At 47.6% G+C, this 27,947-nt stretch overlaps 1 protein-coding gene across 2 annotated transcripts in view; it reads left to right on the forward strand.

The window, feature by feature from the left end:
* The window catches only part of IRAK2 (interleukin 1 receptor associated kinase 2), a 183,049-nt gene that overhangs the window by 16,036 nt on the left and 139,066 nt on the right, over window positions 1-27,947 (forward strand). For both annotated transcript variants that reach the window (XM_086939230.1, XM_086939229.1), the window contains exon 2: window positions 12,165-12,344. In XM_086939230.1, coding sequence (XP_086795356.1) covers window positions 12,165-12,344 — 180 coding nt within the window. The remainder of the gene's footprint in view (window positions 1-12,164; window positions 12,345-27,947) is intronic.

Here is a 27,947-nt window from a genome sequence, read left to right on the forward strand (position 1 = left end):
TGAATGCTGGTTAGACAGCAGTCATAAAGTAAAATTGATTATCTGATGTGCGGGAGATATGGTGGACGTTAAGAAACTCCTGTTGGTGAAAAGGGGTTTATTAAGCTTTTTCTAATTTTTGTGGTCGATAGGAACGGGCTTGTGGTTGACTCTGGAGATGCCTGGTGCATGTTGAGACTTGTGCAAGCGGATGATAAAGAGGGTCGGATGGAAAAAGTGGAAATCAAAGACACAAGACTTTCAGGGTCTTCGATGGAGAGCAATAAAGCCAAGCCAAGTTGCATTCCATGTGGCTGCCTTGAGTCCTTTTGTGAATTTCGGTGGCTGGATCACTTGCCGCTTCATGTCCATTCCTGCGAATTATGGGTACACGATTTTGAGTGTAATCAGGTTATTGGAGTGCCTTATGTGCAGAGCTTTCCTTGTTTCTTACAACAAGTAATTCAACACGCTTTACTCCAGGAACTGAGATGGTCTCTTGACCAGCAACTGAAGCTCTTTCTAGGCAAGCTGCATTGGTGGCTAGTGTTTTTCTTTGGCAGGTTCAAGTTAGCCATAGTTGCCTAGAATGTGTTGCATGGTGCTGGACTTCCCTCTCGATTAGTTTAAAGGGTGAACAGCTACAACCTCTGGTACTCTGAAGATATGTGTCTGGTTATTCTAAGAGGATTACACAGTTCCTTTGGAGGGTGTATACTTTGGAGTGCAGTGCACAAGTTCAGGTTTGCATTCAATCCCTTCTGCTGTTGGATACTACCACAGTTTCCTCCTTTTCCGGTGTTGCTGCAATACGTGTGTTGTCACCTGGCTTTTCCCTCTGAAAACTTACCACACCATCTTCAATGCCTATAGTCTTTACTGTAAATCACGCTTGTTTCATATTCATTGGGATTAGTTTACTAATACAAACTGAAGAATGTCAATGGTGATGATGTAATGTGGAAACCCCCCTGTCAGTGCTGAGACAGGCCTCCTCAGACGTTGCCACTTGGAAATACGTAATAGACCACAGTTGTGAGTCATGGTTGCCATGACAAAATGATGTCATTATTTGCATGTATGTGCTGCCAGGAAAAGGGAGGGTTTTTGTTGTATTATACCTTTAAGTTATTAGATTGTTTACTGAGCTGCAACAATCAGAAGCTCCGCTTTCTTTGTGGATATATATATATATATATATATATATATATATATATATATATATATATATATATATATATATATAATATTTCTGCTCCTGAAATCCCTTCACAATCCAATGCGAAAAGAGACAGCACTCACAGTGCAAACCCTGTGAGTGCTGTCTCTTTTCGCATTGGATTGTGAAGGGATTTCAGGAGCAGAAATTGGTTTGGCGGGCACACCCCGGCCTCGGAGAGCACCTGCTCGTGAGTGCAGCAGGCTGGTGTACTTTGGAGCAAAAAAAATATATATATATTTTGTAGCTGTTTCCCAAGCCTCTTTTTCGGCAGGCACACGGGCAGGGGTAGCCACCCCCTTCACATAAACACAGTCTCACCAACGTAATCCCTCCACCCATAAATGGAAAGAAACAACACTGGAGCCGTGGCCTCGGTATTCGGTGCAGTTTAATCCGAACACAACGTCCTACGCGTTTCGGAGTAAAATTACTCCTTCACGGGCAAGAATGTGCGTTTCAATACAATGGATAAAGTAAAGTAAAACATCACGTGATGGTCAAAATAAACAAAATACTTCGACTTTTTACATCTCCCACTTCATTTTAACATTTACGTCTCAATACAGTTATTACATGAACTCTTGTTGGCTTGGTTCTGCTAGTATCCTAATTTTAGTTCGACAAATGTCTCCAGGTTAAATAATAGTAACCAAAATGAAATTCCAGGAAAGACTCGTAGTTTCACATATATGCTCATCAATATCATAAGAGCTTATGCTTCATTAACAACAACTACAGTATAATATAAAATGAAATACTATGTAGATGTTTCATCATATTTCACAATGGTTTTCAAAATTAATTTTGAAAGCAGTGGGTTCGGGACGCGAACCCTCGATCTCAAAAGAGAATCTCTATAGCTATTTAATACGATGTGCTATGCCAATTGTAATCCCAATTCTGTCAGTTTTTCTTAGCACCTTTATACTAATTCGTCATAAGATACCTTGTAATCATGGCGATAACCATAAGTTCTTGTGCTGTATCCAACACAAACTGCTCTTGCGGACACATTGACAGTAAAGTAAAATAAATCAAAAGGGATGCCCAAGTGCGCCCGATATTCTAACTTTGTGTACATAGCAAAGTTCATAATTGTGAGATAGAGCCGAGTCTTGTGAAAAATCTTGCCCCAGTGGGCTTATTCATACTACTACTAGTCCTGATCAAAAGCGGAGTCCATTGTCAATCTTTCTTGTACTTCTATCTGTAACAAATAAGAGATGAGAAAGACAAAGCCATATTAAAATCTCTACAACCTAAATAAAAATAGTTGTAAAGTTTAAACACACAAACTCTAAAAACAGCATTCAGAAAGTTAGCAGAGAAAATACATTTAGGTAGCTTACACATTTAATCACCCTGCAAGTGCACAGACAGTTCTTCGTCCATATTCAACCCATGGGGTGCCATGGTATTGAATTTGGTAATAAATTTGGACTCCAATTTTCTAAGTTCCAACAATCTGTTCCCTCCTCGTATGTTAGGGGTAATGCAGTCTATAACTGCAAACTTGACCAGATTAGCATTACTTTTGTGGTGTTCTTAGAAAAGACCGGCTACCGGATAGGTTTTATCGTTTTTGTTTATAGCCCGGAGATGTTCCCAACACCCGTTTTTTTACCTTTGTGGATGGTGCTTCCAATGTAATATTTCAGGCATGGACATTTCAGGGTGTAGATAGCGTACTCAGTATTACAGTTAAGGTGTTTCTGAATGATCCACGGAGCTTCATTGTTATTGAATTTCAAAGATTCGACATTGCAACTATATTTGCAGACTTTACACTGGTTACAGGTAAAAAAGCCATTTATGTCTGTATGTTTTCTAGGGTTTTGAATCATATTGCTACACAGATGATCGCGTAGAGATTTTGGTTTCCGAAAGGTGAGTGAAGGGTGTTCTCCTATATATTCCTTCAGATCATCATCAGTCTTTAACACTTCCCAACATTTTTTGAGGCTCCTTTTCACTTCCCAAGCCTTTGTATTATATTGGGGTAGCTGCTATCTACTAATTGCAGCTGCTGACGCCGGCCCTAGGCTATGGGCACAGTCTTTGGTGGGCGCAGCTTCCGTGCCCTTATGTTATTGTTGGGGCATGGGTTTGGCCCTGGCTGGTCCTCGCTCCCCACCGGTTTCCTCGTGTGGGTGTGTAGGGATGAGTCGGGGTGAGTCCTTGTGCCGGCAGTTGTAATGGAGTACGCGCTGCCTCCAGAGCTTGTGTGTAACTAGGAACCATAGTCGCTCACTGCGTAGTTTGACTTGCTGCTACCCCTATGGCAGCCTCCCCTCCAGAGCCACGACCTATGGCAGGGTGTGATCTCCTCACCGTCAGATCCATGAGTGAATGTAATTTATGTACCCCCACGCTCTTGTCCATCTCCCTTCCTCGCAGGTACCTGACCCATACGTGCAGGTCCCACAGGAGCTGACTGCGGGGCACCTTAGGATTTTCCTTATGGTTGCATCAAATTGGCAGGACTTGCTGGCCTGCTTAATTACTGACCTCAAGGAATAAGGTTGTAATTATTCTTAGTTTTTCACTGTGTAGTACTGAACACCTAGGTCCTGAAGAATTGCCATTTGGGTAAGAAACATGTTGACCTGATCAGAGGGTTGTAGGTATCTTGCTTTGAATCTCCTCAGCATATATCTCCCTTCCCACTATTTTAATCAAGGGCGTCGGCCACGCCAATAAAAGTTCATTGTGGACTGACCCACCTTTTTTAACTCTCCACTATCTCACGACTACACTTTCACTTGCCCTCTCACCCGCATGCACCATATGGCTGGAACAAAAGATCTCCGATAAAGAGCCCCTTTACGGGGGCCCGTCAGACATTGAAGCGCAAGTCTGACGAGGAGCAGAACCCATATGATGAAGCATGACATCTAGCTTGCTAGGTGTCTGAGGGTTTTAGTTCTAAAAAGGGAATTCCCCTCCTTTGTTTCTCTTCTTCTACGCTCTACACACACTTGTCCTCTTCACTCACATCGGGGAACTTTGTACCCCTCTTGTGTTAATAATGTGAGTTCATCTCTCACAGCCCAGAAAGGCCACAACTGTGGATCTAACTTTTTGTGATCGAACCAACCTTTCCCCAAGTAGGTCGCAGTTAGCCATGACGCACCTTCACCACATTTCACCCACTCATCTCTTACAATAGTGGATTCTCTTACCTAATTTACACAGGACCCATCCCCACAACACTTCCATCATCACCTTCCACTGGTAGTCTTAATAAGTGCTCAGTCATATTATTTGTCAGTCCTGGAAGATATTCAACCCTAAAAATGAATTCTTCCAGACCCTCACTCCACCGCTGGAGACTGGGGGTCATTCTCTCGCTATAATGGCAACAGAACACCTGGAACAGGGGCTAATGATTCGTCCTCACAAGAAAAGGAATACCCACAAGTAACATTTTAAGTGTTTCACCGCCCATCAACAAAAATAGCAGGTAAAAGTTCCAATGTGAATAAAAAGGTAAAGAGATAGCTGCCGATTGCAGGAGCAGCAAAGGGAGTTGTTGCTACGTGCTCACCCAATGTTTCTTATAAAAAAATCTTCAATATTGTAATGACACATGTTCCCTGTTCCTATGTTAACTAGTGCTGTGAGTGACAATTACAGGGGATTCCCATAATGCTCTCCTCAGTTCCTTGTATATATATATATATATATATATATATATAACAAGCATTCGTAGCTGTGTCTCCCCAAATCTTTAGCAATAGCTTTTCAGAGCTAGGTTTATTAATGTTTTGGGTTAACAATGTTCACATTGTAGCATGCATTCCTGCCTTTTGTAAGCAAGTCTAGGTGAGAAACAGGTCCTGGTTCTGCTAGCCCATTTTCCTTAATAACCTTCATTATGTGTGATCTCTGCATTTGTGAAGGTTCAGTTTCTCATATCGATCCAACGCTAGGTCTTTTAATAGATTTAAACATCTTGCTGGTCATCTGTGTGCTTCCCACTTCTTCTTGTGTGGGTCTATAAAGAATACGTGTAACCATGTAGCATAGAGATTGGGTAGCCTTATGCAACAGATAATAGAGGAGTGGAACTGTAGTATGATTGGTGTATGGCAGCACAGAAACAGTATGTACCGGCAGAGACAGTCCTAAAGAAATGGACACAATTTGGGGAGCATGGGTTAATCACAGAGTGGCAAACTATGGGATCATATATATGCTACATCGAAATATAATCGCGCCTACAAATGGAGGGTACCTTGCCCTAAGTGTCCTGTAAGTGAACTGCATCTTTAGCAGGAGACCGTAAGATGTATCCTCATGTTCTCAGCCATTCATGATCAATGACAATGTTATAGGAGAGTCTTGAGCATGTGCTGTAGTTCATATTGATTGATTGTTAACTAAATGGCATTTTTGTTCGGGGGTGGGGGGATTTAAAGCACAACTCAATAACACATAAAGAACAGCAGTTTGAATGTTCTATCTACTGTCCTATGAAAGATATTTTGGAACTTTAAGGTGATAATCTGTGGATTTTATCCATATATATGGATGGGCGGCAGGACCGGACTGGGACCAGCACCACCCCTGGAAGGTTGTTGCTCTACTGGCCCTGGGACCGGGGTGTTACGGTAGCCACGAAGCACCGCTCCCGCTTTTCTTGCAGGGGGCCGATATTGCAAAACCAGCCCCCTGTAAGAAAAGCACCCCCATAGCCACAAAACCGGCCCCACCCCTCCGGCCCACCTGGGAAATGCCCGGTGCCCGCCACGGCTAGTCCGACCATGGTGGGCGAATGGAACTTTTCCTCAACCACTCTACTCTGGGACAAAACTAAATATAGGACAGCATGACATCATCCAATAAGATGGTATTCGAGACTGGTATGGAAGTCCAGTCTCCATGTTGTATCTTCAACTAGTTCCAGAATGATTATACATTCCATATGTTCCCATGTGTTGAGTTCCAGGTTGTAAGTTGGAATCCACTGGCAACATTTGAGGAATCAGAACACCACGGGGTTGTTATTTCTTCTGCCTGCTTCATGAGAATTTTTTTTATTACATATTTAATGAATTTTGCCATAGCAGCGCCCCGCCAGGCATACATCTACATTTACAAGTAAGCTTGCAAAATTGACTTATTTTCACAAAATTATATTATATTAAGTGTACACAAAAGCAAGCGGCGAAGGAACTAGTCTGTGCCCTCCTTTTTCAACCCCAGATAATTTTGTCTCCCACAACACTGCTAGTATATCCTTGTGTTATGTCTCTTGTCCATAGGACCGGATCTCTGGATCTAATGTTAGTCATTGGTGGTGGTGGTGAGTCAAGAATAATGCCTCTGTATTCGGGCCAACATTTCCAGACGCATGAGTATTTTTGAGGACATCCCCTGGCTTGGAACACTGGCTTTTCCATCCCCATACTAACATCCATACCCCTCTTCCAAACCCCTATGAGGGGTGAGATTTCCGCACTCCATAATCCGCCGATATCCTGCTTAACAAGGGTAAGGCCTTAGAACAAAAGGTGGCGTTTGCACTTTTTGCCTCCTATGTCTTCTGTATTGTGCAGTAATGCTAGCCTAGGCAATCTGGGGAGACTCCACCCCAGCACCTCGGACAAACCGGTAAATACCCCCTTCCAGAATCTGTCTAGTTTAGAGCAAGTCCATACAGTGTGCAAGAAGGTCCCTCTACAACATCTCAGACATGACATTCTGGAGATGCTATTAGGCCCACCCACCAGAGTCTATGATGTCTCTAGTATCCTCTGTGGTTTGTACTGGGTAAGGAGCGGACAAGAGTGCGAGGATCCTAATAACAAGCACATCTCCCAAAGTGGTGCATGCTTTTCTGCAAGCCCTGATAGCTACACGAGCCCTTGCCTCAATCGAACAACTCTTCTAGGACTCAGACCGGCTTCACACCGGCAGCTCAGCAGCAGTTCTGCAGAAAAAGACTTGCTACAGGAAGTCTGGCCCAGGCAGCACCGTACTAGACATATCCCATGTGCGGGCGGTGAGATATGATTATCAATAACATGTGTAATAAAGTACGTCTTATTCCCACCCACAGATCTTTTATAGCAGCACAATCACACAATAGTGTTGTCATGTTTTCAGCAGACACTTCCCCTGGTGTTTAGACTCCTATACCTTCAATGAACAGTAATTCACTGATGCACCAGTCGCATTACCCAGCTCTTATAGCACTAATTCACTTTAGAAGATAATTAATATTCTATAAATATAGAAGGTTGTAGTGGACAACCTACAAATACCCAGAAGAGGAAGCCTTATCATAAATTATGCACAAGTCAGTAGACAGGGAGATATTACATCATTTATTAGATATGTGAAGACCCCTTAAATGGATTACTTAGCTGGGCCACAAGTATAAATGATGCGGTATAAAGCGGAGTATGGCTTCAATGCACAAATCTTGCAGGAGACATGAACACGAGCAATGGCCTGCCAGGTGCCCCTGGACTAAAGCTGCAGCCTCTCTAGCACTCCTGGGCATTAGATGCCTGGACCAGCATGCCCTTACAGCGGCAGTTTCAAAGGCATGTAATCAATTCTTCTGGTCTCCTCTGCTTTGCACAGAACGTTGTGCTTGGGGGTATCTCCGGTGAGCAGCAGCGTGGATGCCGGGGTGATACCTGAGCTCGCCTAAAGCCGTGTCTGCAAAGCAATACGTTGGGAGCAGGAGGCTGGGGCTCACTGGCCTTAGTCTGGTAAAAAAAAAAGACCATTATCCCCTCTGCAACCCCCTCTCCCACCTTCTTTATTTACCTAAGCCAAACTTTCTCAGTGGTAAGTTTCGTAGGCTCGTTGTCTGACTGGAAAGGACCCCCTCTGCCCCACTCGCAGTAGGCAAGAGGGTGAAGACCTAGAAAATTAGCATTTGAGGAAAGAGGACTGGGTCCGCTTTTCAGATGCAGCCGGTCCATTCATGTCCAGCTGCAACCCAGAGCAGGCCTAAGCCCAGCCTCACACCCGAAAGGGGAGTTTCAATGAAGTACCAGCAGTGTGCTCTTACACTGCCGGCAAAGATACTCGCTTGCACACACCCCTCACATGCACACTTGCTTGTACAAAGTCTGCTGGCTGGCACACATATTCTATTCCATACAACACTTCTATATAGTGCATAGCGACCCATAAGCCTTCCATCGCTGATAGTAAGGGGATTTAGAGGGGCCCGTCTTAGAAAAGTGATTTCCGAAAGTCAAGTTCCTCTTTGATCAATTTGAGGGAGGCGGAGTCTGTTCCACAATTTGGCCACCTTGTAGGCGAAAGATAGCCCTCCATAGTTTACCTATTCGATGAAGATAATCTTGTCCAAGTGGGCATTTGATGAGCTCAGAGAGTCATATGTTGCTTCCTCAGCAGAAGCAGAACATTACAACATGGAGTCCATTTTATCCACTTCCTGTCACAGGTCTGCTGCGCTTCCTGCCTTCCCAAAGCAGAAACAAGTGGGTGTGAGCAAAAAAGAAAAAAGGCACGTGGCCTCACGGAACAGCCACCATGCTTAAAGAAGTGTGGTTGCCATGAAGAGAGCGGCCGCACTGAGCAAGAGAAAAAAAACACAAACGCGTATGAGAAGTGCTCGTTTAAATTTTTAAAAATATTTTCCTGAGCCAGGGAAAAAAAAATTGGACAAGTGGAAGGTACAAGTACAACGGTGCTGCTCCGTGGGAGTAAATAATTGACAAAAAGGTGGAACAAAGAGTAAATATTAACCACTTACAAGTAAGGATTTATATAGGACACCGACATAAACAAATAAAAACTGGTGGGCAGGCTCTATGCCCACAAAGTATATACAACATATCACAAGGAGACAGTGCAAGCACTGTCTAGGCTCAATCTAAAAACTATTTTATCAGAAAAATGCTAGAAGCAGAATATTCAGACAGGGTAGGGTTTAATTTTGTAAGAACTATGCATGTTCCTGCTTTTACACGACATAATGAACTTCAGACCTCTAATATTTTATGCAAATCCTTTTCTTTACTTTTTAAAGAAAAGATAGATAACATTAGCTCCAACCTTAAATTAAATATGGTTAAGGATGAGAAAGAACACACAACTGGAGTTGGCTTCAGCGCTGACTGACTTCGATTTATTACAGTATAAGGTAGTTCATACAATCATGCTTACAATTAAATCTGACTCCCCACTGGACTTTTGCCCAAATTCGGTCACCATTAAAGAGCTACATTGTCTGCGTATAAGCCAGGGAGTGCTTTTTAAAACAGCCTGTGTGACTCACCGAGCATGCCATGAAACTGGTCCAGTGAGCATTTGGGAGAAGCTAAAGCTATCTGTTCCAAGGAAGGTGGTAATATTGGGAGAAGCCGTAATTGTAACTATTCCCTATTTTAATTTGAAAAGGAAGGGAGGAACAACGTTCTCTCTTCCAGCTCCTCAGCTGTGGAATAGCCGCCCTACTATTCTCAGGACTGAATCAAATCAGTGAAACTTCCAAAACTGTTGAAAACACATAACTTATTTTCAGTTAGAATAGTGTCAAGTCACCTTTGCAGGGTACTCAATTTTGTGTTTTAGAAATGCATCAAAATCATCAATCTCATTATGGTTGTTGTTCCTAATACAATTTATATGAAACTGATTATTTGATCAAGACATTGCTGACTTACTTTTTCACCTGTTCCTCTCTTTATTATGCAGAATAATGGTGTCTGCTACCATCTTATATTTTATTGAATCTGTGTTCGGTGGTGACCCCTTTCTTTAAATGCATTTCAGGAGGATCTGCCAGCAGAAACTACGTAAATGTAGTCATCACCACGAAGAAAATGTATAGCAGCAACTTAATCTCGTACAACGGCACACTGAGAACGTCTCCTCTGTGGTATCTCAGTCTGCCTATACCTCCTAGCCGTATTCCATAGTCCTCTCTTGTGATCCTGAATTTTCGACCTCCCATGACAAGTTTTTTATTTGCCTCACCGTTGTTGTCCCTAGGACTTTATTTACTGCCAATCTATCTTTAGTTTTGGGAAAATCCCTTACACTAGTTCATTCAGTTGCTGTTTCAGACGATGCTATACTTGGTACACTCTCCCCCCTAACATTAGAAGAATTTCGCCAATCTCTGCTTTAAAAAATGAAGTCTTCTTTTTACATGAGTAAATATCTCCCATAATCGCAGCAGACTCGCCACTATCATTTTTCCACCACATATATAGGCATGCTACCTCTAATAGAACATTAACCTCTTTGGGGTATTGTATATATGTTTATTAAACGTTAATGTTTTTCTCAAAATCATTGTACAACTACTAATGACTGTTTAATGTTACGCAAATGTGAAGCGCTCTGATACCCCACTCAGGGTCATGTTCGCGCTATAGAAAACACCAAATAAATAAGTGTGTTCCTTTTTGGATCATCTCCGACATAAACTATCTGTGGTCCTTTGTTTCATTTTATGCATCCTCCTCCTTGACTCGTTAGTTCGGTGACCCTCTTCATGGCTACTTATCCCTAAATCTGATATCTCCATCAGTCTCTTCCCCTCTTTGATTTTGGCTGAAGCTTGCCCCTTCACTTACGTTCCGTGTTCTTTCTGAAAATCAAACTTGTGTTGATCGCCGAAAATACGTGTTTTGACACACGCCATGTCTTGGAGATCAAAATTTGAATTTCTGGTTAGTGAATCTAACTCAAGAAGCAAGGAAAATCTCAGTACAACACCTTCTGATCATTCAAACCTCTCTCGCTATCCAGCCATACTTAAAATATAACCTAAGTCAATACGAAAATTTTTTACTCACCAGATTTAGACTAAACATTTTTTTTAGGTTAATTATGTTCCCAAAGCAAAATGTTTGGAGCGAATATACACTTCCATGACCTTGTGACCGTGAATCCTTACAAACTACCATTCATTCAGTTCTCTTTTGTAAATTCTATGAGGCTCCCCGTCGACGTTGGATTGTACCTATTTTGAGGCACATAGGACTTCAAACATGTCGCCCAGCCTTTTTGGCTCTCCAAATGCTAGAGAAGGAAACCTATGCGAAATCTATTGCCTGTTTTTTAAAATTTTGTGTCAACCATCGACCAAATCTTAATTGATAATGATACATTTTAACTTTTTAACTTTTTCTGTTAAGACAGATCATGTAAATTTTAAAAGTCTCAAATGTAAATATGTCAATTTGTACTTTTATGATTTTCTACAAACAGTGATAATCGAATAAAGATGACTTTGATTGATTGAATCTACTTCTCTTATCGCCTTGCAGATGTGATCTTATTCATATCTGATTTGATGGGAAGTGCAAGTGGGTGTTCGTCATGCTGCTTCACCTGGGTTTCGTATGTGTGTGTGTGTGTGTGTAAAATCAGATGGGCACCTCTAATCACTGTGTGCACTTTTTGTTTGCTTAGGGCCTTTCTGGCTTTTTCCTCCACTTTTCTCCACACTCTGCCTTTTGAGCAGAATCGTTCAGAAGATCAGCTCGACATTTTTAGTACTCTTGGGGTATACCTGGAGAGATAGATATTTTCTTGGGGTGGAGGACTGAATAGACTGCAGTCGATTAGCCCATTAGTGGCATGTTGGCTTTCGGTGGCGTTTCCTGGAGAAAGCCACGTGATGGCTGGAACACAACCAAATAGGGCTGAAGTCCTTCAGACGGAAGTAGTTACGTTGTTTGGCTACAAGCCATGCCACTCGCATTTCAACACCATTTTTGTGGTATATTTCCTTATAATTACTGCATACTTTAAAAGGTTAAAATAAACGATGTAGCTGTGTAATCTGTTGCAGCAAGGACAATCCAAGTTAGACTGTGAAAGGAGAGTGACATAATAGTTTTAAAGTTGTCTAAAGCAAAAGTTTGAATATTGTTTTTGCATTTCTTTTTTTAAAGCTTCCTTATTTCACATTTTGTATTGGTGGATCATCATTTTGTTGGGTTATTTTTTTTTTTAGCGTCCCATGTGATTTCTGATCAGATGGAGCTGAGGAGAATAAAATCCATGGAGAAGACGGGGGTCAGCATCACACGGGAGCTGATGTGGTGGTGGGGTCAGAGGTCAACGACCGTGGTAGAGCTGCTGGTCCTCCTCCAGAAGTTAGAACTTTATAGAGCCCGGGATGTGATCCTGAACTGTGAGTACGCAAGTGTTTTGGTTTTCATGAATCTTAATCAATGACTATTCAGAGCATTCTGGTTTTATGAATAAGAATGGGATGGATCCCAAATAGTTCAAGTAGTAGAATGATACTGAAAACAAAAAATAATTTCTGGTCTGCTTTGTCCACTCAAACTGATGCATGATCTCCATGCTTTGAAGTAAGCCACACTGTGAGAGGGTGGACAATAGACCAGACAGAAGGCACTTCTTGGTTGACCTGTGGTTTATTACTCGCATGTAAACATAATTTCTAGTTGAGGCCTGGGTCTTCTCAAGCTGCAGGTCCTGTTTACTTCTCTGTTCTAGGTTCTACTCTTCTTAGGTCCCTTGGTACTTTAGTATTGTTCTTTCTGGTCTATGGCTTTCCTTTTACAAGTCATTACTGCTGGGTGTGCTAGTCCAATTGGTTCAACTGAAGCTTTCTAAGACTGCAGCCTTCAGAATGCTTTAGGTTGTCACACTAAAGGCTTAGTATGGAAAATGCTGTCCTGGGACTGGGCGGAAAATGTAGCAAATGTAGTCTGTTTTCACCAGAGAGAGGTCACACCAGAATATATTGTAAATGGAGGTCTAGGCTGTGGCCCCGGACTCTGATTAGGGAAGAGTAAAGGATGTGTTCTTTTGAAACTTCACAAAAGTCCTCTATACTAATTCATTCAAAAGCATGCAAAGTCATGATTCAGGACATTCGTAAAGTTTGTGAAGTCTCATGCATTAGTTTGACTTCATGTGGGTAAAGTTTTGCATGCATTGCAAGACAATTTTCTCTGCTTTGAGAGATAGATTTCACCATACCTAAAGCCAGCCAAACGTAGAAACTATATGCAGACTTTTTCTCTGCAACTTTACAATTTGCAGATTTTTTCTGTGCAAGATGGTAAAAGGATGATGACCTTTCCTCTTCAAGTTTATATTTGCTTACTTTTTTACAAGACTCAAAGTTTTAATGCACATGTGGGGAAAGCATAAAGGTTTGTGACTTTAACAAGTTTCAAAGTTTTCCAGAGAACTTTGTTCAGATGGTGAGAAACCTATCTTTGTAATTTTGAAAATACCTACCTGTTAATTGACAGGAAACAAGTAAACTCTAGGGAAAGAGAAGAAGTGTGGTGACAAGTGGCCGGCCGAAAGGTCTGTAACAGGGGGTCATTTTTTTCCATGAATTAACTAGTGACACTCCATAAAGTATCTTCCTCGTTAGATGTTCCAGAAATCAGTGGTGTTAAATTCACTACACAATTCCAACTGGTTCCACCATTGTGTCTATCAATAAGTGGTGGTAATACTGCCACAGTAAGCAACAGAAAACACGTGCTGTTAAGAGCAAAATAACACCCAAAAATTGTCTGGTTTTTCAAAATTGTATTGCATTAAAAAACGACAAAAATGTAACAGAAGTGATAGAAAGCAATACCTGAATTGTTTCTTCTCGTGTGCCAGGTTTGTTGCGGAGTGTAGTGTCCTGCAAAGACACAGTCTAGTTGTTCTCCAGTGTAACCATACACTGTGCACCCACCCACCACAGACGTCACTGGGTCAGGTGACGCTGCTAATAAAAGAACCCGAGCGCACGTGCTCGTGGCCAGAGTTACTATCCCCTAACTGGTGTCTGTGTCACTCTGTTATTCCATCATGTGGGCCTAGGGCCCCATCACCACATTGGCGACGAGGCGGTAACGCAATGCCACGCGTGCCGCAGCTGAAAAACCCCGGAAAGAAGAAGTAAAGTGCCCATGTGCAGGGCACCCCTCCGGGGAAACGCCGCCGGCCGCCGAGAGGCCCGAGGGGCGTCTGCCGTGCCCCGGGCCTAGGCATCCACGAAGCAGAGGTGACCAGGTGTCCACCCCGCACCTCCATGCCCAGCGTGAGCCTCCCGGCGTGAGGAGAGAGTGCAGCGGACCGACCAGAGCCCACCTGTGCCGGCCGCAACCGAGCGCCACGTGGAGGCGCGGCCCGAAGTACCGAGGAAACGGAGCGGACCAACCGGAGCCCACCCGCGTAGGCCGCGACTGAGCCCCTGCCTGGGGTGAAGAGAGAGCTGTGCAGAGCCCACCTGCATCGGCCGCCACCGAGCCAGGACTGGTAGCTGAACGCTACAATCTCCGCGGAGCCCACCCCCGTGGTCGAAAAGGCAGCCAGCCGAAGGTGAGCGGAGGGGGCCACGTATGCCAGGAGCGACCCCCTTTTATGACTGAACAACTGCGGTGCCCACCCGCATGGCCTGCGTGCAACGCGGCCGAAAATAAACTCAGAGTAAGGCAAGGCCAGCGGAGCCCAGCCGCGGCCTGCCTGCAGCGCTTCCCCCGCCGCGTGTGTGAAGTGCGGCGGAGGGGTGAAAGACTACCGAAGAGCGCCCGCAGCGTGAGGGGAGCTGCCTGGCGCTTAATAGCCAAAGCGGAGCCCACCCGCATGCAACCGCGGCCCACAATGAACACTGAGAAAAGCCGCGCCAGTGGAGCCCACCCGCGGCCTGCCTGCAGCGTCCCCCGCCGCGTGTGAGAAGCTGCGGCAGCGGGGGGTGAATAAGCTAAAGAAGCACCCGTAGCGCGGTGAGAGCTGCCGGGCGCTGTAAAATACTGCGGAGTCCACCCGCGACAAGGGGGAAGACAGAGTGGCAAACGTGAAAAGCACACAGAGCTTTGTGTGCGAGGAACTAGCCAGGGTCACGTCGGAACGTGCACCACTGCCATCTAGTGGCCAAAAGTAGCAATTGTAAGCAGGAGAAAGGGAAAGAAACAAGCATTGGTCAAAGCAAGTGCCATATAAGCAAGTGGACGAGCCACATCCACACCTGCCAGTTTATACTGCCGCCACCTAACAAGGAGCAGACTCTCCAGTACACCACCGCCAGGACCGGCGGAAACAAAGAGGAGGCACCGCGTGCTGGCCGCAGGCCGCCACCACACCGACAACAGAAGCACCCAAACCCCAGGACAAAAGGAGGCGGCGCACAAACGCGCCAGAAGCGCCGAAACACGCCACGAAACGCAAGAACGCGACAGGAGTGCAAGAACTCCACACCCGCACGACAAGACCGTGCAGCATTGCGCCAGAACGTGCCAAGAGCGCCAAGGATCAAGAGCGCCAGAGTGACGCTGCACAGCGACACGCCACCGCCACGGGACCGCGCACAAAGGTCCCCAAGAGAGACAGCGACGTCTCGCAGCAACCAGAGTGCCATCGTCAGTACGCATGGTGGCATGCACCAGAGTTGCACCAGGAGCGGTGACGCAACACTCATCCGCGCAGGCAAAGCGCGCCAACGCCAAAACACCGTGACGGTGAACAGCGACCACCAAGTAAATAGCACAGCATGACAACTCATGCCCAAGATGGAAGCCGACCACCCAGTCTGGTCGCCAAGGAAAGAAAAGCAACAACAGAGAAGATCGCGACAAACGGTCCAGTCAGAGAAGAGAAGAACACCATGCCGGAGAGCTATGCCCAGACCAGAAAGAAACAGGTGGAGTGCACGCCACCTGGGGAAGACTGGTCGGGAAGGCCAACGACCGCAAGAGGACCAGACCACGTCGCAAGAAGGAACATGGAACGGAAGGGCGCGACGCCATAAAGAAAAGGAAGGAGGAACGGTAGAGCCAAAGGAACCCGACGAGACAGGAGGGTCACGATGGAATTGACCAAAGAAGGGTATCCTGATTGAAGGCAACAGAAGTGATCAAGTAACAGGAAGATACGACGACAGGTCTAGTCACCAAGCCAAGTGAAGACAGTGTCCTACCACATGGACAAGACCAAGGGGACGACATGTAGAGGGCCCGCTACATGGAGAAGCCTGGTTAGCATGAGCAAGCAAGAAAGAAGACCTGACCGCGTCGAGGAAGAGAACGAAGATGAAGAATGGAGGAACACAACATCGCTCCACAGAGGAAGAGAGAGAACCACAGTCAGCACACAGGAACATCGGTGCTGTCCAAGGAGCATCGCAACAGTCAGCACACAGGAACAGTCAGCACACAGGAACATCGGTGCTGTCCAAGGAGCATCGCAACAGTCAGCACACAGGAACATCGGTGCTGTCCAAGGAACATCGCAACATCCGTGTGGATCCCAGTAATCCTGACAACTCGCACCTGAGGAGACCAACCACTGAAGAACCGTATGGGTGCCCCGTGAACCTGAAGCTTGCCGAAGCAGAGCATACCCGAGCACTAGACAATCCACCCTTGTGGACTACACAAGACTCGACTGTGGCCATGTCCGAAGTTCCGCAGCGACCCGCACAGCCCACGCGATCATGTGGCAGTCCAGGGGACAAGGGCCTCTGCCACATGTCCGGTGAGAGAGGAATCCGGATGGGAGAGGTGCAGCAGCGGTAGCTCCCCGACAGGCAACAGGAAGCATGAAGGCCCCAGGTAAACACCTGGCACCGAGAAACGGTCTGGTGAAGACACTGAACCCATGTCCTAACGGCAAGACCATCCTGGCGGATGACATCAATACCCAGAGGACATCATGAGAGACTTGGCGGTGAGTCTGTTGGCAGTTCCTCAGCGACGCCTTTGCGCGGCTCATGCGAAGCCCCGCACGGTCCACTGGGTCTCATCATGTCCGGCAAGAGGGTCCTCCCAGCGTCTCTAGTGAGAGAAGAGTCCAAGCAGGAGAGGCCAATCTTCAAGGCTCCAGTGAGAGAGGAGTCCGGCAAGAAAGGCAAGTCGGAAGTTACTTGGCCGGACGGAGGTGTAAAGGCATCAAGATCAGCAAATCCAAAGAAAGACCTCTCGTGCCATAGTCGTCTCCAACAACCAACAAGCGTTGTCATCCACTGGACTAGGAACACCTGCGAGAACCCTCAAGGGCCAATCTCATTCTGCTCCAGGTACCCCAAGTGTTGAACAAAGTACATAAGCGCAGCAAGACAAGGATGATCTGAAGTACACCGCTGAGGTGAAGCTCATCCGACTGACCTTGTAATCCAGGAACTGTTTTCAACATTCTCCCAGCCGATCGTCTGAAGAAAACCTGTTGGGGCTGTAAATTGTTATTATTCTGTTTTCTTGCAGGTTGGACATTTTGTTTTCTTTTCCCTGAACTTTGGGAGGGATGTAGTGTCCTGCAAAGACACAGTGTAGTTGTTCTCCAGTGTAACCATACACTGTGCACACACCCACCTCAGAAGTCACTGGGTCAGGTGACGCTGCTAATAACAGAACCCGAGCGCACTTGCTCGTGGCCAGAGTTACTATCCCCTAACTGGTGTCTGTGTCACTCTGTTATTCCATCATGTGGGCCTAGGGCCCCATCACAACACGGAGCACAATTAGCAGTTTTGTGGGATGAAACTGGGGCGTGCGTGTGTTGGCCTGTTTTGGTCATAAAATATTGATCATGCCTTGGAGTCAATGCCTTATTAGTTACAAAATAATAATAAATGAGTTCAAGTGCCGAAATGTTTGCTTAGGAGCTGCCGCCTGCCTCTCTACTGATGTCCCCTCCCCCTTCCACCACCGGTGACACTACTGCCTGCATGAACACTTCCCAAAGCTTTACTGCAGCCAGCAAGTCTACATTCCTCAAGGGAGGTTTGGGACGTAGAGTCTGCAGAGCCACCAAGAATAATACTCGTATATATCCACTATTTTCTGCCTCAATCCTTCAGCATCTGCATTAGCCTTAACACAAGATCATCATGTTCCTTTGTTATTAGTTGTTCACCTCTATAATAATCAAACATTGGCAATGCATCGGATTCGCCTACGTAATTAATAAAGGGTTATTTTCATCACTCATCGTCCAGGAGAAGGAGAAAGCTCCCTGACAGATAACATGGGAGTGGAGAGGATGTGGCACAGCGGCCAAAGCTGCTGATTGGAGAGCTGGGGATCCCGGTTTGAGTCTCGGCGGCGCCGCGCAACATCCTGTGGTTCTATGCAAACCACTTAATCTCTCTGGGTGATAAATTGTTATATAAATATGCTGCAATAGTAAAAGGCAAAACTTTATGAAAATCTAGTTCCACCAAAGTGGATTTTAACAGCATTTCAGTGGCGGGAAACTGATAAGAGAAGCAGACGAGGAACAAGCAATGGTAAATGCAGGAAAATTTGCTACAGCCAATAGAAATGGAGGAAAGGTACATGGCACACACCAGAACCAATGAGAAGCCAGGAAAGAGAGGAGACTTAAGTCTCTTTTAAGTTTGTTAAAAACAATAGATTTTCCAAGCACAGTGCAAGGGTTGTGCAGGCACATCCTAAAAAGTAAAACATGCTAATTTTAGGTCTGCCCTATAGACAACTGTGGCTGTTTCTCCAACCTCATATCCTCAAAAATGTATGAATAAAGTAAACTCATATATTCATACAAAGAGGGGCCTCAGTCATTGGCCTTTCCAAATGTCATTTACATTGTGGGCCTGGCAACTAAAGCTTATAGCATGTGGCAACGGGTCCCACTTAATCCATTGGATCTCTTGCTGTCTGAGTGATGGCATTTTTCCTGGTCACACCCACAGCCACCAGAAAAGGTGTGCTTCAGTGGAAAGCCTGGGTTGTTGGAGCACCTTTTGAATTTGATCTTTTATTTTTGTTGTTGTACTTTTTGCTTTCTGAATTTGTTTGGAAACCTAATCAAACCATCACATACTTGCCAAGGGCAGATCTATTGACTTTGCTAATGCTTGATTTTTATTGCACCCACAGTTTAATACGTTACTACACAAAACAAATATTTTTGGGAACCAATAATCATTCGGGGGGCCTTTACTCAACTTGCTGTCTATCACATTGCTAGTGATGAATGGGTCATCTGAAAGAGTCGCAACAGTTCTGTTGTAAAGCAGAGCTTATTCTCAAGGACAATTGGCTTTGTTGTAAGATAGAACTGAGGACACAAAGGTGTTTAGTGTTGTTTAATATGCAAGGACAAGAGTTAAATGAAATACAGGCGGTAAAGAAAGACTGCATGAAGAAACCATCGGAGGCTGACAAGCACACACATGCACGAAAATGAATATATATTTACTCCTAGTACTGTGGTCATTTACTTTAAAAATATTATATTTTGGGGGCGTGGCCAAGATGGCGGCGGAGTAGGACGCCTTTTCGGGCCGCTCCGGAGCTGATCCAACAAAGCATCTAACAGCACGGTTTTGGGGGTGCCCACGAGCCCCTACAGTGGCGGAGACGATCGCCTAGCGGAGCGGCAGACGTTGGTGGGGTCGCCGAGGCGGTGTGACCTTGGAAGCGCCTGCGAGAGCGAACGCAACCCGCGGCCTGTGAGACCCCGGGCTTTCCAGACATCGCGGCCCGGCGCGGTCGAAGGGCGGGGCCCCAGATCCGCCTGCAGACTCTGGAGTAGACGGAAGGCTGCTCGGACCTGAGCTTGGACGAGGGAGGTCCTGACGACGAGACCCAGCTCATACCCCACCACACCTGGGGGAGGTGGTGCACCGACCCCTGGCCAAGCAGTGGCACTCGGATGACCAGTAGCACTTTACTATCTCCATCGGCCAGCCCTTCCCTCGCGGTTGGCGCCAGCGGCCTGTTTGAACTTTCGAGGCCCCGGGCCTGGGTGCTGCGCGAAGCCGGACGGCGGTGGGGCTAAGGAGTGCCTCTACCGCTAATTGGAGGTGCGACACGTGCAGAGCGGAGGCGCGGAGGGCCGAGGCAGAAGGACACCGGCTCCCTGGGGTTCCCGCCTGGGATACAGGAGACACCCACGGGTCGAGTGCCTGAGTGCGGGGGGCCTGGAAACGCTTGGAGGCGACGGCGGGCGCCAAGCACTTGGTCCGCCTACAGGCCCCACTACTTTCCTTAGCCACGTGGAGCCGGCGCAGGGAGCGGTGAGCCGCCATGTCCACTGTGCAGCGCAAACGAAACCAGGGGAAGGACAAAGCCTCCCAACAACCGGCCTCCCCTGGGGCGAGTGGGTCGTCGAAGCACTCTGATGAAGACGCCCCAGCGACGAAGGCCTTCATGTCGGAGCTGTTCGCCTCCATCAAGGAGGATATATCAGAACTCAAGGCGCAACTCGCCTCCGACCTGCGGGAAGTGCGGAGGGACGTGGACGGCATAGGAGAGAGGGTGGCGACCCTGGAAGACAGGGACCTGAGTGTGGCCACCGATGTTCATATGCTCCAGCAAGACATAATCCGCCTCACCGAGCAGAATTTGGACCTTCAACTGCATACGGAAGACCTTGAAAACCGCTCCCGTAGAAATAACATCCGTATACGGGCGGTGCCATGGGACGTTGAGGCGGGGGATCTCCGGGGGTACGTTCAGGAGCTGTTTCTCCAGGTCCTAGATGAGGCGGACATGACGGAGATACGGATGGACAGAGTGCACCGGGTGGGATTGCCACGGCGCGGGGGGGCCCTCCCCCTGACATATTGGTGTGCGTCCACGATTTTCAACTTAAGGAGAGGATACTTCGGAAAGCCCGGGCCATCGAATCACTGCAATTCCGGGGCCATCGGCCACTACTATTCCAGGACTTGGCTGCATCCACCCTGCAAAAGCGGAGGGACTTCCGACCTGTCACATCGTTTCTGAGAGAGAGGGGGATCGCCTATTCCTGGGGGCACCCTTTCAGGATTATCTTCAGATGGCAGAACCGCCTGGCCCAAATCCGCACGCTTCAGGCGGCAAAAGAGCTCTTGGGATTGGAGGATGTGCCGTCCTCGCAGGCCACGGCGGCCTCTCCGTCTCGACGGCGCCGCCGTTCGAACTCATGGCACAGGGTGGGGCGCTCCCCCGCCGGTTCCCCTGCTAGACAACGTCCGGACCTTTCTACCAGCCTGCAGGAGCGAGGAGCAGCAGTCGCTTCGGTGGCCTCGGCCACGTTGGCCGACTCACAGCTTAGCTCTAGGGCGGCGTAATCCCCGAAGAATGGCGGATCGGCGCCGGGGAGGCTCGGGCCTTCTGATCGAGGGTTTTGCAAGTACTCTGGTGGGAGACGACCTCGATTGCGGCCAAGGGGAATAGTGGTTTCATTCCTCTGGCCTGTCACTTGATTGGGGGCTTCCTACGGACTTCGGCCTACTGATCTCGATGAGTATGGTTATTGCACTTTTTTTTCTATTTTTGTACAATGTTCTGTGTTGGTTCGGGGGGGGTTTGGTTGGGGGACTGTGGGGTTGGGGGGGGGGGGCCCGTGACGGCAGGCCTTTGGGGATGAATGCAGAGCGTGAGTGGTGGAATGCGCGCCATGCTGTAGAGGGGCTGACCCAACGACTATTCTGGAAACGTTTGGGAGCACGTGGCTGGGGGGAGGGGTGGAATGCAGGCTGGGCGCCAACTGTATTACTGATAGCAGGTTCTCTGTTTGGTATCTACCATGCCGATTAGTATAGGCACTTGGAACGTCAAGGGCTTGAACTCCCCTCAGAAGAGACAGAAGGTCCTGAAATATGTTGTAGACCATCATCTTGATGTTGTGGGGCTGCAGGAAACCCATTTAGCACGAAAGGATGAACTACGGCTCCGCCACAGGGCGTACCCCATTGTGTACAGGTCCTCAGCTGTCACGAAGCACCGGGGAGTAGCTTTAATGTTTAAGGCAGCGCTGCATTTTCAACCTGTGGGGGTCCGCAACGATAGAGAGGGGCGGTGGCTGATGGTCAAGGGGCACGTTCAGGGCAGGCTATGTACATTTGTGGTGCTCTACTTGCCTAATACGGGTCAGAATAAGTACTTGCAGGAGCTACTGGAGAAGGTGGGGGACTTTGCGGAAGGTCTTGTGTTCATGATGGGTGATTATAACTTGGTTTGGGACGGGGAGGCGGATAGCTCGGGGGGGCGGCGGGCGGACACAGGGGTCTTCTCGGGGGCTACGCAGCGGGGGGTGGAGGAGATGGGACTGGTTGATGGCTGGAGGTTTTTTCACCCTGATGTAAGGGACTATACGTTCTTTTCCCATGTGCACCACTCCTACTCCCGTCTGGATTACGTCTTCCTTAGTCAATCACTTAGAGGGCACATTTTAGATGCCGCCATTCTCCCGATATCTGTGTCGGACCACAGTCTCATGGTGCTCACGCTTCGGTGGTCGCCTCCTGACACCGCGAGCCGGAAGTGGTACTTCCCGGCCTCGGTGGTCAGGGATGAGGTGTCCCATCAAGCCTTACGTCTGGCCATTCGGGACTTTTTTGAGAGCAATCCCCCTTCGGACACGTCCCTGATGACCACGTGGGACGCCTTCAAGGCGACGATCAGGGGGACGTGCCTGGGCCTCAACTCGCAATTGAACGCTTTGCGTAGGAAGGAGAGGGAGGAGCTGGAGGCAGAGGTGCTCACGCTTGAGAGGGAGCACAAAGCTAATCCCTCGAGGGTGACCCTACGTCCCCTGACGGCGGTGAGGGGCAAGTTGAAGGCGCACTATACGAATAGGGCTGAACTCACCCTATTGAGGCTGGGTCGGCACTCCTACTCCGGGGGTAACAAGATTGGCAGACACCTGGCCCGGCAATTGAAAGATAAGAGGGAGCGTGAATACATAGGTGGGATTAGGGATGCTGCGGGAGTGCTCCATCACAGTGACGGGGCGAAGGCGGATGTCTTTGGCCGCTTCTACGCCGCGTTGTACAAGGGGGAAGAGCTGGACACTGCTAAACAGCGTGAATTCCTGCAGCGCTTATCGCTTCCGCAGGTATCAGGGGCCTGGAACGCTTTACTTGATGCTCCGATCACGAGGGAGGAGGTCCTCTCTGCCATCAAAAACCTGAAATTGCACAAAGCCCCCGGACCCGATGGGTTCACCGCAGTCTTTTATCAGACCTATGCGACTGAGGTGTGTGACTTCCTGGTCGCCCTCTTTAACGACATGGTTGGACCTGGGGTGAATTCTGGGACCCTTGCGGAGGCAGTGATCACGGTCCTGCCGAAGCCGGGGAAGGACCCGGAGCAGTGTGCCTCGTACCGCCCCATAGCCTTGCTCAATATCGACGCAAAGCTCTACTCGGCTATTCTAGCGAGTCGCCTACAGGACCTGCTGCCGTCGATTATCCATGCGGACCAATCTGGATTCATCAAAGGCCGCCAGACGCATGATAACACTAGGAGGGTAATCCACCTTATTGAGAAGGCGGACAGGTTCCGCATCCCGGCGGTCTTGGTGGGGCTAGATGCGGAGAAGGCCTTCGACCGAGTGGACTGGGGCTTCCTATTCCACACGTTACAGGCGTTTGGTTTTTCCGATCGATTCATCGCGATGGTGAGGGCAAACTTTTGCAGCCCGCGATCAAGGGTGGCGGTGAACGGCCACTTGTCGACCTTCTTCCGGCACTCACGAGGCACTAGGCAGGGGTGTCCCCTATCGCCCTTGTTGTTTGCACTCAGCATTGAACCTCTGGCGCTAGCCGTCCGGGAGCATGAGGGGGTGAAGGGCATCCCTTTCACGGGGGAACAACACAAGATCACCCTTTTTGCAGATGATGTCCTATTGTCGGTGGCCGACCCCGCTAACTCTCTCCCATGTGTACGGGATATATTGCTGGAATTTGAAGCGGTGGCCGGCTTCAAGGTTAACTATGGCAAGTCGCATGTCCTGAACCTGAACCTATCTCAGGCCGAGGTGGCTCGGGTGAAGGCGACGACGCCTCTGGCCTGGGCCTCGGGCTCCATTCTATACCTAGGGGTTCACCTCACCCCCACAGTGGGCGGCCTCTTCGCGGCCAACTTCCCGCCCCTCTTGGCCAAGTCGCGGGCGGAACTGGAGAAATGGAAACCCAAATTCCTATCCTGGTTAGGACGGGTACATGCTATCAAGATGGTCCTTCTCCCCAAGTATCTATACCTGTTCCAGGCCCTACCGATTCCACTGCCCTCCACTTTTTTTAGCCACCTTAAATCAATGATGTTGAAATTTGTCTGGCAGGGTGGTCGAGCGCGGCTTTCGTTTACACTCCTGCGACGCCTGCGGAGTGAGGGGGGGGTAGGCCTTCCGGACTTCAACCTCTATTACAAGGCGGCCCAACTTGGAGTCATGGTGGAGTGGTCACAGCAGTCTTCTGACAAACACTGGCTGCATATGGACCGGAGTGTGGCAGGCCGGTCCGTCTGGGACCTGGCATGGAAGCCGAAGCGGGACCGCCCAGTAAACGCGTATATTAGTACCCCCACGGGGACTACGCTGAAAGTTTGGGACACACTGGCGGGCGATGAGAGGTGGACGACCTTCCCGTCCCCATTCACTCCATTGCATTTTAATCCGGAGTTCCCACCGGCGCTCGCCGAGGGCCCCTTTGACGGCTGGAGGGAGGGGGGATGCCGGGCGTTACTTCACTTGTTCCATGGCCCCGACCCCCTGACGTTTGAGAACTGCATGCGGGACTACCAAGTGCAGCCAGGGGAGCGGTACCGGCATCTACAATTGCTTCATTGGGCCACATCGCCGGGGGTGCGGGAGGCGGCGGCGAGACCTATGTCCGACTTTGAAGCCTTTCTCCTGAAGACCTCTGCCATGAAGGGGGCCATCTCTTTTCTATACCAGCTGCTGCTCCGCTCGGCCCTTTCTCCCAGACCGCGCTACATGGAGCAATGGGAGGAGATAGTGGGGAGAGATATCACTGACGGAGAATGGTCGGCGCTTTGGAAGGACATGACGCAATTTAATCATTCCATACTCCTGAGGGAGGCGCATTTCAAAACTCTTACGCAATGGTACATGGTCCCGGCTCGACTTCATCGCATTTTCCCGGCGGTCACGGACAGGTGTTGGAGGGGTTGTGGCCTCCTGGGGGACTTCCGCCACATTTGGTGGGATTGCCCGATCATTAAGCCCTTCTGGGTCGAGATCTTGTCCCATATTAAGGAAATTCTGCAGTACCCTGTCGACGACTCCCCTGAGTTCGTGCTACTGGGTTTGAGAGACCCCGGCCTTGAACACCAAACGCGAGCCGACAAAAAGATCCTGTGGCTGTGTCTCGGCGCGGCTAAACTCACGTTGGCTTCGACCTGGAAACGGAAGGAGGCCCCGGCGGTTTCCCTTTGGCACTCTAGATTGTGGAGACTTTTGAGTCTCGAGAGAATGGCGGATATATTTATAGGCAACTACAAAAACTTCAGGCACGAGTGGGGCCCCTTGGTGTCCTTTCTTTCTGCTGGCTTGCCTTCGGCTGTTTGCCCGGCATCATTGAGGAATTTACACTTATTTCAGCTCTAGAGTATGCTTGTTGGATGAATGGGGAATGCGAGCGGCGCCGTCACGGGGGGGGGGGGAGTTCTGGGGGGGAGGGGTTGGGTGCTACATTGGGACAGTTGCATCGCCGAGATGAGGCTTACTTAGAGAATGGGGCGATCCTGGACTATTTACCGGCTGCACTAACTGAGCTGCCCCATGCTGGGGGATAGATACGGGACTGCCGACATTCTCAGCAAATGAAGACTTTACCCGCTGGCTTTTTGTTTTGCTGCTCTGCCTCATCTTACTTTCACGCTTTCCCACTGTGTGGGACCATCTACGCACCAAATGTGGTACCTTTTGTTTATTGTTATTTTTTCTTTGTCTGCAAAATAAAAAAATTTACAAAAAAAAAAAATATTATATTTTTCTACAGCTTGCTACTTGATGCACAAATAAGTTTTACGACTGGTTCTATGGCATTACTTTTTTTAATTTTCTATAGGTATTTATCAACTTTTTTTTCATGAAAAATAAGCATTTGCCCCATATTTACAATGAAAATGTACACGAGGTAGGATGCCTTTTCGGTGACCCCTTTTTGAGAAGCCATATGCAGCATAACTATATCTTTTTTTGAAAAGTTTTTGAGCGTTCAGTAAAGTACAGCTTTGTTTGTGATGACATTGTGGAGACAAATTTCATCGTATCAATTCAGATACAGTTCTCGTTCTATAAATACCCAGATATTTCGCAATGTCTGCACTCATTTTAAGGGCTACTCTACTGAAAATATTTAAGTGATTCCGGTTAGCGGAAACATTTCAGACTTATTCCACTTGATGTGGAGTCAAGAAAAAGCCGCCAAAATTGATAACGTTCCTAATCTGGGATAAATTCACATCAGACTTCTGGACATAGAGGATGACATTGACAGCCTATAAGGACAATTTTGGCAATCTAGTACCAGTCCACAGACGTCATTGGAAATGGAATTGCCGGTTAAAAAAAGCCAGTGCCTCCATTTCCAATGCACATGTGATGGGGCAGCCCTCTCTCATACCTCTGCCAATTGCTGTCAACATAAACTACTGTCTGTTACTTTTAATTCTAGCAATAGGACTGGCGTATACTAGGGCAACTGTTTTCAAACTATGAGCGTCGAGCACCAGCTGACAAAGAAGCTCGCACATGAAGGGCCACTCTAGGGCATCAAATGCCTTTTCAGCATCTAAATGCACCGCTATAGCTGGAAATTTCGGGTCAACAAGATGTAATATGGTCATCAATGGGCAGAGATTAAAGGTAGTGGATCTCTGAAGTATAAAGCCTGCTTGAGCCGGTAATACGAATATTGCATGAGTTGTTGCAGCTGCTGAGCCAGGATTCTTGCATAAACGTCATTCTCCACTGTTGAGTCCCTGCTAGGTTTCAAAAGCACAGTTATCATAGGTTCCAATATCATAGGAGGTGGATTATTAATAGGGTTGTGCACGTCTAATAATCTAAGAGATAGGACATCAGCAAAATTCTTATAAAATATAATAGGAAGGTCGTCCCTCCATGGGCCTTGCCACGGGATAAGCTTTTGATTGCAATTTTTACATCTTCTAATGTTAACAGGAATTGAGGAGCTCTCGTACCTCACCATCGATTCCTGCCAGAACCACATCATCCAGATAAGCCACTATTTTGTCTGGTTGCGTTTGGGACCTGGATGTGTATAGTTCCCTACAAAACTGCACAAACCTTTCTCTAATATCCAACAGCGTGGAGGCTAGAGTGTCATTGCTGCCCTTATCGAGGAAATTTGGGAGTTATCGTTGGTGGTTTTGAGTACCCAAGCTAGTGTTTTCCTCAGCCTTCCAGCTTCACCGATTTGGAGTATGTGTCCCTCTCTCCCGAGAAGTATCTCGTGGTCTGCTGCCTCACGGATTCCATTAACATTTCCTTGGATTTGACCAATGTAGTTTTCCCTTTAGTGTGGGCGTATTCAGTGTCCATCTTTTTGAGTTCCGTTTGAAGATGATCTAGCGTGGCATGCAGGGATTTGCTTCCTTGAAAATACAAATTCAGCGTATATATAGCATAAAGGCCTGCCTTAAGATCCTTTTTTTAAGGCACTTTTTACCACAGACCAAATCAGAGTTCGGAACCCTTCAGCTGCCAACTTATAAAGCCTGAAAGTGGAGGGGGGATCATCTAAAGCGAGTATGACTGGCAAGTGGTCTGACCGTGTTCTGGCTGTAATATGGAGATTGTGCTCTTTGAGCATTATCACTTGAGCCATAACCACATGACAATTTACATGATGTGTTGAAAAGCGAATACTGTATCCAGACATCCTAGCTAAGCATGAGTGCGGTGCCACATTAAAATCCACACATCACCGGATGAACCAGCAGTAATTACTTCTTTATTTAGATATATAAAAACATATCTTTAAAAGATTCTTCCAGCACGTTAATACAATCTTACAACTTAAAAGAAATTAAAA

The sequence above is a fragment of the Lissotriton vulgaris genome, chromosome 9 (genome assembly GCF_964263255.1).
Source record: "Lissotriton vulgaris chromosome 9, aLisVul1.2, whole genome shotgun sequence".
Classification (NCBI taxonomy): Eukaryota; Metazoa; Chordata; class Amphibia; order Caudata; family Salamandridae; genus Lissotriton; species Lissotriton vulgaris.